The 17,711-nt window shown below is 40.4% G+C and overlaps 1 protein-coding gene across 1 annotated transcript in view; it reads right to left on the bottom strand.

Moving 5' to 3' along the window:
* Positions 1-17,711, bottom strand: part of GPR107 (G protein-coupled receptor 107) — a 76,724-nt gene that overhangs the window by 54,877 nt on the left and 4,136 nt on the right. Inside the window, exons 2-5 of the mRNA XM_059925830.1 lie at positions 3,147-3,269; positions 2,788-2,838; positions 2,457-2,536; positions 1,243-1,382 (exon numbers count right to left, since the gene is read on the bottom strand). Of these exons, the coding sequence (XP_059781813.1) occupies positions 1,243-1,382; positions 2,457-2,536; positions 2,788-2,838; positions 3,147-3,269 (394 nt within the window). The remainder of the gene's footprint in view (positions 1-1,242; positions 1,383-2,456; positions 2,537-2,787; positions 2,839-3,146; positions 3,270-17,711) is intronic.

The following is a 17,711-nucleotide window of genomic DNA, read 5'->3' as shown; positions in this document are numbered from 1 at the left end:
ATATGAGATTTATTTATATACACGGAAAAATAGGAAATAACATTAGCATAAAGCATACTATTTTTATTTCCACGGCAAGGAGTGTAGAAATTGCTAATGACTTCTTTCAATGAACAGAGAGGGCATCTGTGTCTTATTTTTACTTAAGACTCTCTTCGCGAGGAAGACAGCATCTCAAACTCCCTGCAGGAAGGGAGAGAGTTTCAGAATAAAAAGAAGGAAAAGAAGATTTTCTGCCCAGGGAATGGTTATGTGAGCCTGAGGAGCCTGGACAAGGAGATGGTGCACATTCGTGAAACTACACCATCACACAAATGTAACATTTCTGCACATCTTTTCAGCTGGGTTAGAATTTTGACAAACTGAGAAAAAACCACATAAATAATATAATAAATAGTTATCTTTAAAACACTCATATAAAAAAAAAAAAAAACACTCATATAAATTATTCGATAAACCTAACGGTTAATTAAAGAGGTGATAAATATAAATTGGTTAATCAACATATGGAGGAAAAGAGCAGCCTCAGTAATAAGAGTGACTTCAAAATCAAGAATACCTTTTTGCCTTTCATTTTAGAATTTAAAAAACAAAACAAAACAAAACCAAAAACCCAGTATTGTCTAGGACATGGTGACGTGGGCACTATTCTTATATATTTCCCAACAGGAGTATAAATTCACACAACTCATGTGGAAAGGAATGAAAATATGTATCAATATTCTCAAAAGTATTCATATCCTTTGAGCCAGAAATTCCAATTCTGGGAACCCATCCTAAAGAAAGTTCTACATATGAAAAAAAATCTACAAATAACAATGTCTGATGTAACAATGTTTTAATATAATAGCATCAAAGTAGAAATATGTCTCTTTACGGGGAAAGGCTGAGCAAATTACAGTATCCATTTAACGGGATATCTGATAAGTATGAAATACTTAAAGTTGAGTGAACAGGGATGCTTATAAAATTATAAACATGTGTATGAGTTTTAAAAATCAAACACTCTAGACTTAGGAAACAAGTTTAGAAGGAAACATAAATTACTAAAATTCTAACACAGGGAGTATGGAGAAATGACTTTTCTTCTCCCATCTTTTCCACATTTTTCTTTGTTACATATTTTTATATCACCTCAAAAATAAAATAATGCTAAGATCCTATTTGTTTTTACTTAGGAACAAAAAAGAATCTACGAATCAGGGTAGTGAAGAAAATGCTAGTTTCTACCTCACAGTTTACCTTGTTTTTTCTGAGTCTGGCTGCCTGCTGAAACAGCGTTAACACCAGGTTCCTGGTTCTGACCAAGGACTTTCTCAATCTTGCTGAAGATGATCTTTGGTAACTGGGTACCAGCTTCTGGTGGAGATCTTATTCGCACTCTATATTCAAACAAGACAGAAGAAAAAGAGTTCAAAGTAATGCTTATGGCCATTAAGTGTTATAAGTTAGGTGTTGTTTCCAGCTCTAAATCCATCATCTCATGCAGTCCCATGATGTCCTATGATGCAGATTCTATTATCTGCATTTTACAGATGCTGAAATGAAAGCTCAGAAAGGTTAAAGAACCTGCCCAAGAGCAGTAAGCTAGTGAGCAGCTGGGCGAGGACCTGGGCAGTCTCACTCTAAAGCTTAAGTTCGTAGCAACCATACAGTTCTGAGGTACACATTCCCTCCTAAGTATGTGCAATGTGTTCAACAAATTGGTGTACAAGGGAAAAGGAACAAGAGGTAAAAAGAAACCCCAGTAAGATGTTAAAGTGAAGCCTTGGGGACCGCACGAGGGGCAGTGAGCATTATTAGCAGCCCACCTAATATGCATCTCCCCCCTTCTCCCTGCTTACCAGACCGTGATTGTGTTTGCCCCATCCCGCCTGAGGAGGCACCAGCAAGTTTCCACGCCTGAGTGGACACACAGCCTCAGCTGGCACCGCCACGCGTACCAAGGGGAGCATGTCTAGCACTGAACGGGGAGGAGCCTTCCTCTCGTCCCCTTAGCTGGATGCAGACAGTGCACTCACCTCACTGAACACACCACACTATCTCACACCACTCCGCTTTTGTACATCACGCTATCTCACACCACTCCGCCTTTGTACATCACGGTTCCCTTTGCCTAAAATGCTCCTCCCTTTCTTATTCATCTGTAAAGTCTATTCATGAGAAGGGTGGTTGCACCAACACTTCTCTGAAGCCTTCCCTTCTCTTCTGCAATCCTCAGTCTCTCTGCTCTACTACTTCTCTAGTTTGCTGTGATCGTTTGTATTGCTCTTCTGTCTCCCTCATCCATCTAGAAGCTCCTCCAGGACTGGACCTCTGTCTTCCTCATCTTGTTTTTAACCTCCAGCACTCAGCAAAATATTTGGCATGTGGCAGACAATAAATGGTAACTTAACTACCAAATTCCCCCTAACTTTACTCTAGGATTGAACTGAAGGATCAGTAGAATTACTTACTCACTTCTGGAGATGTCTAGGATTAGAAGGGTGACAGAGGCAGACTGTTTCTTTAAAATACAGTAATTCACATCTTCATCCTGAGAAAGGAAGACCCAATTACACACCACCTTATTCATTCACACTAGAGTAAGAACAAAACGTTTTCAGGAACAAAGCAAATAAGTGGCCCAGACTCCGTTCAAATAACACAACTGTGGGTGCTCAGAGATGCTTGGAAGTCAAAGCTGCTACCACCTCAAGACAACAGCACTGATGGAAGCAGGGTGTTTCCACCCAGTGTCTTGGGTTCAAGTGAAGGGAGTGATCAGGTCATGCATTTGATGCTCACCAGATAAGAAGAAAATCCATCATTCTTTGTGCGGTCTAGGCTGAATGCAATCTAAGAGGAGGTAAAAACAATGGAAGTAAATAACCACATGATGTCCGGGCGCCCATACCTTCATTACTCCAAGAGCAGAAAGGTGACTCTTTTGGCCTGGCCACCTCTTGGTTTTCTTAGCATTCATTTTGTAAGAAGGATCAGTTACTACTAAAATTATTCAAGAATTACAACTTAACTGTTAAGAATAAAACTATCTGACGCCCGCTCACAAGTTTAATGGTCTCTATATTTTAATACTTCATATTTAAGTATGGGGTGAAGCTTTCACCTAAGCAACAGAAAAGATCTCCTGGAAAGGCACTTACAGCTGCGTCCTTGTCTGTGGTTCCTTCAGGCTCATTCACTGAAAGGCTACTGACATTCACCATCATGTACCCATTCTTGAAGAATCCAAAGGTGTTCAGATGAACCTTATGCCTCACATCATCCTAAAAGGATTTGCAGTGGTGGAATTAGTAACATGGAGAAGTCAACTTGATTAGTTAACCTATTCATTTGCTTGGAAAACTATGGCTATCTAGTTCCCTGCTACCTAACCAATGTTTCTATATATTCAGTAATATAGACAGCTGTGGGACCTTTTCTTGCTCCAAAAGCTGAAGAAGACTCATCAGAAACTCATAATATAGCAACAATTTTGCAGAAGGAAACACACAATAGATTCGATTCATTCCAGTGTATTTGTAAGGGTCCCGGGGGCAGACTCGATGGCCTGTGGAATGTGGATTCCAGGGAAGGAGGAACAGTGTTTTAGTCATCCTCCCATGCTTCCTTCAAGTACAAGGCCTGGCATCCAGTAGGCACTCAAAACATGGAGGCGGGGGAGGGAGGCATGGCGGGAGGGAGAAGAGGCCAGAGCCGCTCCAAGAATACACTCATTTATATAAACCTTCTTAGGCGTTTCAGTGTGACCAGCTCCTCACACTGCAGGACAACAGGAATATCTGAACGTTACTTAAAACTATCTCAAAATGGCGATTCCAATGTCAACTCAGTCAACAAATTTTAGGGCCAACGGAACAATGGTATTCGTGAATACTTCTAAAGTTGAGGTTCCACAAAGACGCTTCACACTGTGTAAAGTCATGAGTTTTATATTGAAAATTATTTGCCCAAACGTTCACAGTTACTAAGTAGCTCCTAAATGCAAGACATTATGCTAAGTACTTTTCTAAAACTCGGATTTGGTTCTTCCTCAAATCTGCATAGTCATTAATGGCAGTAGTGTTTGTTTCTTGCTCATATTTTAAAACTCTATCCGTTGTTTCTTTCATTTTAAATATAGCTATCTTACAACACACTGAGCAGCTCTGAGACCCCTAATTCTGCTCTTGGTCATCTCTGCTGACTTTCCTAGCAATTGGTTTCTTTGTGTGAGGGGTAATTTTTTATCTCTAGACTTGGAGCTCCTGGACTTCAGAGGTAGTCTAATTGCAAACACCAAACGCCTATGATGAGAGGCTAAGGATCAGATCTTCAGCAGAAAAATCAAACTGACTCCTCCCATAGCTAAGACACGTTTTACTGCCTTTAGGAGGGTTTTATTTCCGAGCCCACTCTCTCACTCAACGAACAGAGCTCTTGAGAGTCTGCTATTATGAGCTGGGGAGAGGGACACAGTTCCAGCGCCCCTCCTGGCCTGGGTCTAGGGCTTTGGCTCCTGCTCCCCCTCACCAGCTGCTCAAAATCCAAGGCTCTGGGTCCAAATTTCTATGCCTTGGGGCAGCCCTGGCTTGTGTTATTTTGCCACTGGGGCTTCAGCTCCTTCTCTCCCTCTCCCCTTTATCTGGCCCTGGGACTTCCCCTCCTCTTTCTCGGAGCCCAGCTATGCATTTGCTAGACTTCCACTTGCAGGTGGGATGGAGGAGCTTGCAGCAAACCAGCACTCCCAGGGAGAAAAAAAAAGCCAGATAAGATAACTTAACTGTTATCTTCCAGAAGTCATCTGCTAGAAGACACTGGAGAGCTGCTTGACCACAAAAACCAGAAAAGCTAAAGCTCCCAGTCTTTCCTGGGACTCTACGAGAGATGAACCTCCAGAGAACATGATTTGAGTGGGCATCTTCTCAGTTCTCCCGAAGGTGTTACAAGGCTACTACCATCCTAGACTCACAGGACAGAAACTAATTCAGCTACATATGGTGGATCACTTTGGACATTAGGGCTTAATACTCTGGCAAAATCCACAGATGAGAAGGGCTACAGAGGGACAATGAAGGAAAATGAAAAAATTCCTGCCCCACGCAATGTGGAGGGATCTCACAGACATAACACTAAACAAAATAAGCCATATTCCCCATAGGTATAACAAATTCAAATTCAAACGTAGGGGGAAATATGCTAAGGCAATAGAGGTCAGGATGGTGGTTGGTTATTCTTGGGAGGGAGATACTTTCCAGTCACTTGGGGAATGCGGCCTTAAGGAGCTTCTGGAAATGCTTGGTAACATTGTTGCTGGTTGCACAAGTGTTCTTACATAGTGGAAATTCATTGAGTTGTACGCTTACAATGAGTATTTTCTTTAGCATGTATATTATACTTCAATAAGTTTAAATTTTGAAAGTATGTTTGTTCTAATTTATCCTGCATTTAGATGCTGTGTAGCAAAAATGGAAGCCTGTTAATCGATTTTTATATTCACGTAGTCCACTACAATGTCTATTTTCTAGGTTTTTGGGGGAAAATGTTTCAATTGCAACCTTATAACAGTGATTTTTTTCCCACAAACTCTATATTCCTTTACTGTTTTTTTTTCACTTTTATATAGCATTTTACTTGATAATACAATGCCATTAAAAACATGTTTTTGAAGAATATTTTAAACAATCACAACAGCATCACAACTCCCTGTTTCCAGCACTTACCAAGAACTGGGTTATGTGCCAAGGGCTTTCCTATGATGTCTAATCCTCACTCAGCCCAGTGTGGTTAAAAGCAGTATCCCCATGACAGGGATGAAGACACAAGTTCAGAGATGAAACGCTACCCAAGACTATGGAGACTCTAAGTGGTAAAGCTGGGATTTCAACACAGATCTGACATGAAAGCCATTTTCACACCACTATCCCCTAATATTGGAAAGTAATAACAATATAATATTAAATGCAGGTTGGAGTACCTAGAAGAAATGGACAAATTCCTAGAAACATATAACTTACCAAGACTCAATCTGAAGAAACAGAAAATCTGAATGAGACTGAATCAGTGTTCAAACAGTTAAGGAAAAATTAACACCAGTGTTTCTCAAACTCTTCCAAAAAACTGAAGAGGAGGGAACACTTCCAAACTTATTCTACAAGGCCAGAATCATCCTGATACCAAGCCTATAAGGACACTACAAGAAAAGAAAATTACAAGCCAATATCCCTGATGAACAAAGATGCAAAAATCCTCAACAAAATACTAGCAAACCAAATTCAACAGCCCATTAAAAGGCTCAAAAAAAAAAAAAAAAAAAGGCTCATACACCATGATCAAGTAAAATTTATCCCTGGGATGCAAGGATGGTTCAACATATGTAAATCAATAAATGTGATACACCACATTAACAAAGTGAAGGAAAAAATCCTACGATTATCTCAGTAAATGCAGAAAAGGCATTTGACAAATACAACACCCTTTCATGATAAAGATGCTCAACAGATTAGGTATGGAAGGAATGTACCTCAGCATGATACAGGCTGTAATATGACAAGTCCATAGCTAACATCATACTCAGCAGTGAAAAGATGTAAACTTTCCCCCTAAGATCAGGAACAAGGCAAGGATGCCTACTCTCACCATTCAACACAGTACTAGAAGTTGTACCCAGAGCAATCAGACAAGAAAAAGAAATAACAGGTATCCAACTCGGAAAGGGAAAAGTAAAATTGTTTCTATTCAGAGACGACATGATCTTATATATAGAAAACACTAAAGACTCCTCCAAGAAACTATTAAAACTAATAAATTCATGGGACTTCCCTAGTGGGGCAGTGGTTAAGACTCCGCCCTTCCAATGCAGGGGGCCCAGGTTCAAACCCTGGTCAGGGAACTAGACCCCACAAGCATGCCGCAACTAAGAGTTCCCATGCCGGGGGCTTCCCTGGTGGCGCAGTTGTTGAGAATCTGCCTGCTAATGCAGGGGACACGGGTTCGAGCCCTGGTCTGGGAAGATCCCACATGCTGCGGAGCAACTAGGTCCGTGAGCCACAACTACTGAGCCTGCGCGTCTGGAGCCTGTGCTCCGCAATAAGAGAAGCCGCGATAGTGAGAGGCCCGCGCACCACGATGAAGAGTGGCCCCCGCTTGCCGCAACCAGAGAAAGCCCTTGCACGGAAACGAAGACCCAACACACCCAAAAATAAATAAATAAATAAATAAATATTTAATATGTAACTTTCTCTTCAGTGATTACTGTATTAAAAAAAAAAAAAGAGTTCCCATGCCACAACTAAGGAGCCCACCAGCTGCCACTAAGACCTGGCACAACCAAATAAATAAATAAATAAAATATTTTAAAAAACCTAATAAACAAATTCAGTAAAGTTGCAAGACAAAATCAACATACAAAAATTAGTGGCATTTCTGATACAATAACGAAATATCTGAAAGAGAAATAAAGAAAACAATTCTATTTTCAATAGCATAAAAAAACAACAGGAAAAAAAAAAAACAAAAAAACAGGGACTTCCCTGGTGGTCCAGCGGGTAAGACTCTGCACTCCCAATGCAGGGGGCCCAGGTTTGATCCCTGGTTGGGGAACTAGATCCCGCATGCATGCCGCAACCAAAAGTTCACATGCTGCAACTAAGAAGTCCACACGCCACAACTAAAGATCCTGCATGCCACAACGAAGATCCCGCATGCTGCAACTAAGACCCAGTGCAGCCAAAATAAATAATAAATAAATAAATAAATATTTTTAAAAAAAACTTAGGAATAAATTTTACCAAAGAGAAGAAAGAACTATACACTGAAAACGACAAAAACACTGATGAAAGAAATTAAAGAAGACACAAATAAATGGAGAGATAAGCTGTACTCATGGATTGAAAGAATTAACATTGTTAAAATGTCCATTCTATACATATCATTCAATGTAATCCCTATCAAAATTCCAGTGGCATTTTTCACAGAAATAGAACAATCCTAAATTCACATGGTACCACAAAAGACCTTAAAGCAATCTTGAGTAACAAGAACAAAGCTGAAGGCAACACACTGACTGATTTCAAAATGTCTTACAAAGTTATAGTAATCAAAATACTATGGTACTAGCATAAAGACATATAGACCAATGGAACAGAAAATAGAGCCCAGAAATAAATCCACTCATTTATGTTCAACTGATCTTTGACAAAGGTGCCAAGAACACACAGTGGGGAAAGGATAGTCTCTTCAATAAATGGTGTTGGGAAAACTGTATATCCAAATGCAGAAGAATGAAACTGGACTCTTTTCTCACACCATATATAAAAATCAGCTCAAAATGGATTAATGACTTAAATGTAAGACCTGAAACTGTAAAACTACTACAAGAAAACATAGGAAAACAGCTTCTTAACAATGGTCTGGGCAATAACTTTTTGGATAGAAACCAAAAGCACAGGCAACAAAAGAAAAATAGACAAATGCGACTGCATCAAACAAAAAAGCTTCCGCACAGCAAAGAAAACAATCAACAGAGTGAAGAGACAACCTATGGAATGAGGAAAAATATTTGCAAACCATGTATCTGATAAGGGGTTAATATCCAAAATACACAGGGAGCTCAAACAACTCAATAGCAAGAAAACAAATATCCTGATTTAACAATGGATAAAGGGGGCTTCCCTGGTGGCGCAGTGCTTAAGAATCTGACTGCCAATGCAGGGCACACGGGTTCAAGCCCTGGCCCGGGAAGATCCCATATGCCGCAGAGCAACTAAGTCCATGCGCCACAACTACTGAGCCTGAGCTCTAGAGCCCGTGAGTCACAACTACTGAAGCTCGCGTGCCACAACTACTGAAGCCTGCGCGCCTAGAGCCCGTGCTCCGCAACAAGAGAAGCCACGACAATGAGAAGCCCACTCACCGCAACTAGAGAAAGCCCGCACGCAGTAACGAAGACACAACACAGCCAAAAATAAATAAATATTTTTTTTAAAAAAAGGATAAAGGATCTGAATAGACATTTCTCAAAAGAAGACATAAAAGGTGCTCAATATCACTAATCATCAGGGAAATGTAAATTAAAGCCACAATGAAATATCACCTCACACATGCTAGAATGGCTATTATCAAAAAGTCAAAAGACAACAAGTGTTGATGAGGGAGTGGAGACAAGGGAACTCTTGTACACTGTTGGTGGGAGTGTAAATTAGACCAGTCATTATGGAAAACAGTATGACGGTTCCTCAAAAAATTAAAATTAGAACTCTAGGGAATTCCCTGGCAGTCCAGTGGTTAGGACTCACTGCTTTCAGTGCCGTGGCCCGGGTTCAATCCCTGGTCAGGGAACTAAGATCCCATAAGACGCGGGTGCGGCCAAAAAAAAACCACACAACTCTATATGATCCAGCAATCCCACTTCTGGGTATAAATCCAAAGGAAGTAAAATCACTATCTTGAAGAGATAGCTGTAACATTATTCACAATAGCCAAGATATGGAAACAATTTGAGTAGCTGTCAGCAGATAAATGGATAAAGAAAATGTGTGTTCATGTATGGACTATTTTTCAGCCTTAAAAAAGAAGGAAACCTTGTCATTTGCAACAACACAGATGAACCTGGAAGATATTACGCTGAGTTAAATAAGCCAGACACACAAAGACAAATACTGCACAGTCTCACTTATATGTGGAACCTAAAAAAGTTGAATTCTAAGAAGCAAAGAGCAGAATGGTGGTTACCAAGGCTGGGGGCAGAGGGAAATGGAAAGATGTTGGTCAAAGGGTACAAAGTTTCAGATACGCAGGATGAGTAAGTTCTGCAGATTTAATGCACAACGTGGTGACTACAGTTAACTATACTGTATACTTGGGGTTTCCCTAGTGGCGCAGTGGTTAAGAATCCGCCTGCCAATGCAGGGGACATGGGTTCGAGCCCTGGTCCGGGAAGATCCCACGTGTCACGGAGCAACTAAGCCCACGAGCCACAATTACTGAGCCCGTGTGCCACAATTACTGAAGCCCACGCGCTCTAGGGCCTGTGCTCCACAACAAGAGAAGCCACCGCAATGAGAGGCCCGTGCACCACAATGAGGAGTAGCCCCCACTCACCGCAACTAGAGAAAGCCTGCGCGCAGCAACAAAGACCCAACGCAGCCAAAAATAAATAAATAAATAAATAAATAAATTTATTTAAAAAAAATACTAAAAAAAAAATAAATAAAAAATAAAAAAATAAAAAAAACAATACTGTATACTTGAAATCTGCTAGGAGAGTAAACCTTAACTATTCACAAACATACACACACATTGTATGTCTTAAATACATACAATTTTTATTTGTCAATTATACCTCAATAAAGCTAGAAAAAATATTAAATGCAAAGAACAGAATCAAACTATATACAGTAAGAGCTAAATTTGTTTTAAAAAATTAAAAGGTATATATATTTACAATTATTTATAAAGGATTTGAAAGAAATTCATCAAACCATGAAAAGGTTAGTACCAGTGGGATGGTGGGTAGCAATTTTTTCTTCATACTTTTCTATATTTCCTAAATTTCTAACAAAGACCATGTGTTAATCTGTAATTACAAAAAAAAAATCAATCGTTATTTCTAAGTATTACCATTTGCCAGTAATAACTGCAGGACCCTCGCCTAATCTAACCTCTGACACTCCATTTTAAGCTATCATGTCACCATATCAAATAAGATACGTATGGAAGTGACTTTGCAAACTGTATTTCACTATACAAATCATAGAGACACAAACTTTGAGATTGAAAGTAACCAGGAAGGTCAAACATTCTAACCACTCATTCAACTTTGATTTAATTCAATGTAAATAAACCAATATCTACAAAACACCCCTAAGGGCTGAGGCCCAAGAAGTGATAAACACTCAGTCTCAAAAAAAATCTCCAACAGCCAGGCCTAACTGTCCAGGAACAAGGAAACCTCTCCTTCTACCACAAGGAAGCCAGAAATCTGGGGGCCCTGGGATGAACATCCCGTCCACTGTAAGTGCTACAGCCAGAGTGCTACAGGCAACATCTGGGGATGGGGTGTGAGAGGGGAAGAGAGAAGCCTCAGCACTCACATCTGTCCCTCCAGATACTCTCCCAGGTAAGAGGCAGCAATGTCAGTGTCTTGATGGCAGAGTGACAAAGTAAAAGGAGGCAACAAGGCAAGGAGTTGCCAAAGCGGGGTGAAGATGACAATATCTGACACAAGCGATGAAGATTTAATTACATTTTCAAAGCCCACTCAATCATTTCCATTAGCACTGAACCAGCAGTAAGGTTTGTCTGTTTCTCCAAGGATCAGAGAGATCGCAAACATTTGACCTTGTACCCAGTACTGTGCTAGGAAGAACTCTATCTATCACCATTCACTCTTATTACAACATTGTGAGACAGGTGTTGTTATGTCCATTTTACAGATGAGGCTCAGAGTGGTAAAACTTGCTTAAAATCGTAATGTTAGTAGGTGGCAAAGCCAGTATTCTAACTCAGGTTTGTTTAAAACCCAAACCTGTGCTCTTATCCATCTCATACTTTTTACAAGGACTTCCCTGGTGGTCCAATGGTAAAGAATATGCCTTCCAATGCAGGAGATGCGGGTTCAATCCCTGGTCGGGGAACTAAGATCCCACATGCCGCATGGTGCGGCCGAAAAAGAAAAAAAGAAAATTAATACTTTTTACAACCAAATAAACAGTATATCTTTTGTTTGTTTTAAAACTTTTTTATTATAGAAAATTTCAAGCCATCAACTTGTGGTCAATTTTGTTCCCTTACATTCCTCCCCATATAGGGGAGGAATAAAAAAATAACCTTAAAAACAAGTTATATTCCTAATCACAGTAAACTGCTTATCAAGTTAATTAAATGAATTTGTTCACTCATGAGAAGTCAAGGTTACCAGAACATAAACAAAATACAGGACTGTTCCCAGGTACATATTTATATGGCTGATTTTTGTAAAAACTTATATTTTTTCCTGGCCTTCCTTAGTAGATTTATATTATCTGAAGTTGGTGGAAACATAATTGGCCCACAGTTATAATCTCAAAAGTACTAGTTCAAACAAAGAAATAAGCATTAGCTTGATGATGAGGCCATCTGAATTAATGTATACTTAATTTATCATAGAGGATCTCAGAAAAAAAATGCAGCATCAAATTATTCTGGATTATTTCAGATTATTCTGAAAGGTTTTTTTTGGTAAATAAATAAATATATTTGTTTATTTATTTATTTATGCGTGCATGCATGCATGCTGTGCCGGGTCTTAGTTGCAGCACACCGGATCCTAGTTGCAGCATGCATGCGGGATCTAGTTCCCCGACCAGGGATCCAACCTGGGCCCCCTGCATTGGGAGCGTGGAGTCTTACCCACTGGACCACCAAGGAAGTCCCCTGAAAGGTTTGTTCTTATTTGCAAGAAACTACTTTGTAAAATTAAAACTTTAAGATTGTTGAAATTCTAAGCCAAAAATTTACCCAAAAAGTTTATTTAAAATGTGAAGTTTTGGGGCTTCCCTAGTGACGCAATGGTTAAGAATCCACCTGCCAATGCAGGGGACACGGGTTTGAGCCCTGGTCCGGGAAGATCCCACATGCCGCAGAGCAACTAAGCCCGTGTGCCACAACTACTGAGCCTGCGCTCTAGAGCCTGCAAGCCACAACTACTGAGCTCGCGTGCCACAACTACTGAAGTCCATGTGCCTAGAGCCCGTGCTCCGCAACAAGAGAAGCCACCGCAATGAGAAGCCCACGCACTGCAACAAAGAGTAGCTCCCGCTTGCGGCAACTAGAGAAAGCCCATGCGCAGTAATGAAGACACAACACAGCCAAAAATAAAAATAAATTAAATAAATAAATTTATTTTTAAAAAAGTGAAGTTTTGGGTCTTAATTATGGGTGCAATTTTTTTTCTCTTCTTCATGTTTTCTGTTTGCATGCAACTTTATTTTTCCCACCACAAACGCTTTACCAGCATTTAAGAACACATATACACTGAAAAGTATATTCTTACTGAAATAAGTTTTCCTAAAATTTCTGGTCTACAGAGAAGATCTGAAATTAAAAGACAGCAAGGGGCTAATAAACATGCTGAGATCCTGAACCTCACCAACAGTCAGCTTAAAACAAGATGTCACCTCTTCCGTATCAGGTTGGCACAAGCTAAGACATAATGTGCTGTGGAGTATGTGGGTAACTGCACACTCTGAACATGCTCATACTCTACTGCTGGAGTGCAAATTGATAAAACCTTTATAGAGGGCTATTTGGTACCTTTCCTAGGAATCTACCCCACAGAAATACACAAAGATATATGACAAGAATATTCATAGCAGCTTTGTTTATAACAGCTAAAATCAAGCAGTAAAAATACACTATAAACTTCCATCAACAAAAGAATGATTTTTAGAAATGGTGAGTCCCTCTTACAATATTACTGTAGTAGTTAAATAGAAGGAAGTAGACCCATATATATACTAACATTTTTTTTTTAAATGTCCACAACTAATAAATGAAAAAGTTCATTCATTCAACAAGTATTTATTGAGTACCTACGGGCACTGCTCTAGGTTTTGAGAACAAAACACTGAAAAAATGAACAAAAAGGCCTCTCTCGCTGAGCTTACATTCTAGGAGAGACAGACAGATAAGAACAAATAAACAGTATAAGACACGGTCTGCTCAATGGTGATGAGCGCTGCAGAGAAACACAGCAGGGAAGGGCGAGGAGGAGGGCGTGCAGGACTGCCACCCAAGCGAGGCTGCTCAGAGAAAGCTTCGCTGGGAAGGCGTCTTTGAGCAGGGACCGAGAGGAGCCGGGCATCAGCCTGCAGGCATCAAGAGGAAGGGCACTTGGGCCTCGGCACCCAGGAGTGCCACCCTCAGGTGAACCTGTGCTCTGTGGACGGAGGACTGCAAGAGGCCAGGACGGCTGGACATCGGCTTAGAAGTCATCGAAGAGCTCTGCACACACCCTGACCTGACTTAGATGTTATAAAGTGATTACACCAAACAAAGAAAAGAAAGAAACATACGTGTGGGAAATGTGTATATGAAGACCTTAATGGGGAAGGGACACACCAAATGGAACCAGTGGTTAACTCGGAAGAATCCAACTAAGGGGATGGGGAACAGCAAGGACTAGGACTCGTAACAGAAAAGCTCTTACGTTACCAAAAGGCAAACTTACTTGTCATATACTAAATACTATTTGACTCCCTCAAATGTTTTACGAAAGGTAATTGTAACTTCTGTTGTTCTAATCTACACTTTATCCAAGCAAAAAAATTTTGGGTTTTCTGTAAACTATGCCTCTGAAAATGAAGTACTGTATTCAAAAAAATCATTTTTATTTGACTTCCAGAGTGAATAGGATAGTTTTTGTAATCAAATTTAATTTTTAAAAATTATAAATGGGGAATTTCCTGGCGGTCCAGTGGATAGGACTCTGTGCTTCCACCGCAGGGGGCACGGGTTCGATCCTTGGTTGGGGAACTAAGATCCCACATGCTGTGGCCAAAAAAAAAAAAAAGACAACTATATTAGGGAAAAAAGAATCAAAGTTCTCCCCTGCCCCAAGTCACTACTGTTTCACCACCTTGTGAAAACTATTCAGAATTTGGAGATTTCCCTCTAATCTCTGTTTTATTTTAATATCATTTATTTTGAATTATAAAACTTGCACATGCTCACAGAAAATGAAATTGAAAAAGTACAGAAAAGTAGCTACAACCTTACCACTCAGGTATAAACTAATAATAATAGTTTGGTGTTTTCCTTTTACATCTAAGAATATTTAAAACACATTTTTCAGTCATTGTAGCTTTTCAGTGGTACTAACCAAACAAAACAGAAAAGTACAGAGCCATAATTTATAATCTTGCTGTTTGGTGGCATCTATAACAAGATCAGCCACGTACTAAGCACTCACAAGCCCACCACCCAGGTGCAGAGAACTTGTATTTTTATAAACATTGGCAACCATACTTTTTCCAGTAGTAAGCGCTCATTTTAGAAAATCTGGAACACAGACACACATCCATTTCTTCATTCAACATACTCTTCCTGAATCCTCATCTGTGTCAGGCCCTGCGCAATCGATGGTCAGCGAGACAAGCGAGCCGTGCCCTCATAAGACTCACAATACCCCTAGCTGTAGAACAGTAAAAGGAACAGCAACAAATATCCGTCTACCCACTCCCCACAATTACCAAATGTCTGTATTACAGTTGCTTCAGAGCCACAGGGAGGGAGGGCGGGAAGGAGGAAAAGAACAGAACTTCATGGACAAGGTGAAGTGCCTTTGTACCTCTACTGAACCCTATTCTGCTCCACCATCGCTTTCCAAGCTCATGAATTGGTTAAGTGCACTTCTATTTTTCAGTGGACATGTCCATAACCATAAACATCATATAGCACTGCTATGTTTTTAAAATTTGGATAAACTGTGTCACAGTGTATGTGTATGTCTGGCAACTTGCATTTTCAGACAACTCTGTATTCTTTGAGCACCTACCTGTGTTGATACATTGAATATGCTCTAGTTCCTCACTTTATCTGCTTGTGTTCCATCATTATGTACATCACAGTATATCCATTTCCCCAAAGCATTACTTGTGCATTCAGGTTAATTCCCAATCTTCTGCTGTGACAATGCTGTTATGAACATTCCCTGTACATATCTTATGCATTATGTGTGTGGGGATTGAGGGTATATATATATCTAGATGGCACATTTTCAATTTTACTAGAAATTGCCAAATGGATCCCCAAAGTATATGAAAGTTTCCGTACATCCTTACTGAAACTTGATGTCATCAAACATTTCATTTCTCCCAGTTTTGGGGAAAATCAAGGCTGATGTTGACCGAATTTGCATTTCCTGGTACTTCATGAGTTTGAGCACCTCATCTAGGTTTATCAGCCATTTGGGTTTTTCTTCTGTGAAATGCTTTTTTTAAAATATCATATGTCCGGGCTTCCCTGGTGGCGCAGTGGTTAAGAATCTGCCTGCCAATGCAGGGGACAAGGGTCGAGCCCTGGTCCGGGAAGATCCCACATGCCGCGGAGCAACTAAGCCCACGTGCCACAACTACCGAGCCTGCGCTCTAGAGCCCGCGAGCCACAACTACTGAGCCTACGTGCCACAACTACTGAAGCCCAGGCGCCTAGAGCCTGTGCTCTGCAACAAGAGGAGCCACCGCAATGAGAAGCCCGCACACCGCAACGAAGAGTAGCCCCCACTCGCCGCAAACAGAGAAAGCCCGCACACAGCAACGAAGACCCAACACAGCCAAAAATAAAATAATAAAATTAAAAAAAAATAAAAAAATAAAATATCATATGTCCATTTTCCTTTTAGATTTTTAAAATATTTATTTATTTTTTATGTTTGGCTGCACTGGGTCTTTGTTGCTGTGCGTGGGCTTTCTCTAGTTGTGGTGAACAGGGGCTACTCTTCGTTGCGGTGCGCAGGCTTCTCCTTGCAGTGGCTTCTCTTGTTGCGGTGTACGGGCTCAGTAGTTGTGGCTCGCGGGCTTAGTCGCTCCGCAGCATGTGTGATCTACCCGGACCAGGGATCGAACCCGTGTCCCCTGCACTGGCAAGCAGATTCTTAATCACTGTGCCACCAGGGAAGTCCCTGGATTTTATTTTAAGTTCTTCATATATCCTGGCTACTAATCTTTGATTTTTATACTGCAAGTATCTTCTCCCAGTCTCTTTTTTTTCTTTTGTTATATAAGTCTTTTTACATTTTGAAGGAGAAAACGTATTGATTCTTATTCCTGATACTTTTCTCCTTCAAAAAACCTACCGGGGGGTGGGGGAGGGAAGTACTGGGAGTCTGTGATTAGCAGATCCAAACTATTATATAGTATAGGATGGATAAACAACAAGATTCTACTGTATAACACAGGGAACTCTGTTCAATATCCTGTGATAAACCATAATGGAAAAGAATATGAAAAAGAATATATACGTGTATAACTGAGTCACTTTGCTGTGCAGCAGAAATTATCACAACATTGTAAATCAACTATATTTCAATAAAAAAAAAAACCATCAATCTTTATTCCTGATAGTATTTTTAAATGTCTTTTAAAAAACATCGTTCTCTATTCCAAAGTCATAGAATATTCACGATATGTTATTCTAAAAGTTTTAGAGTTTCTGTTTTCACATTTTGGTCTTTAATTCACGTAGAATATATATATTTTTGTACGGTAGGCATCTATTCCCTGCTCCCCCCCCGCCCCCATGGAGAGCCAGCTACTTATCCTAAGACCACTTGAGAGCAATCTGTCCTAACTTCCACTGCCCTATGATGCCCCCTCTACTGCACATCAAGTTCTCAGGTTGACATAAGTCTCTTATCTGTGCTTCCTATTCTGCCCCATCGGTCTGCTTGAGCCCCACTACAGTACTGTGTGGCCTTACAGTACAAAACTGAGCAGGACAAGACCTCTCCCCTCCTCGTTTAGGTGTGTGTTGGTTATTTCAAGACTTTTAGTGACTGGAAGAGAAGACCAGGGGGGCTTCTGGTGTGCTAGTAATGTCCAGCTTCTTGACCTGGGTGCTGGTTACGTGGGTACATTCAGTCATTAAAAAAATTCACCAAGCTGCACACACATGAACTAAGAAACTAAAGAAAGGAAGGGCAATGAGACTAGAGAGGAGGCTGGCTAACAGAAAGACTGGCGGTCTAGGGG

Source organism: Balaenoptera ricei, chromosome 6 (genome assembly GCF_028023285.1).
Source record: "Balaenoptera ricei isolate mBalRic1 chromosome 6, mBalRic1.hap2, whole genome shotgun sequence".
Taxonomy (NCBI): Eukaryota; Metazoa; Chordata; class Mammalia; order Artiodactyla; family Balaenopteridae; genus Balaenoptera; species Balaenoptera ricei.
This window is presented reverse-complemented; position numbering and strand designations above follow the sequence as displayed.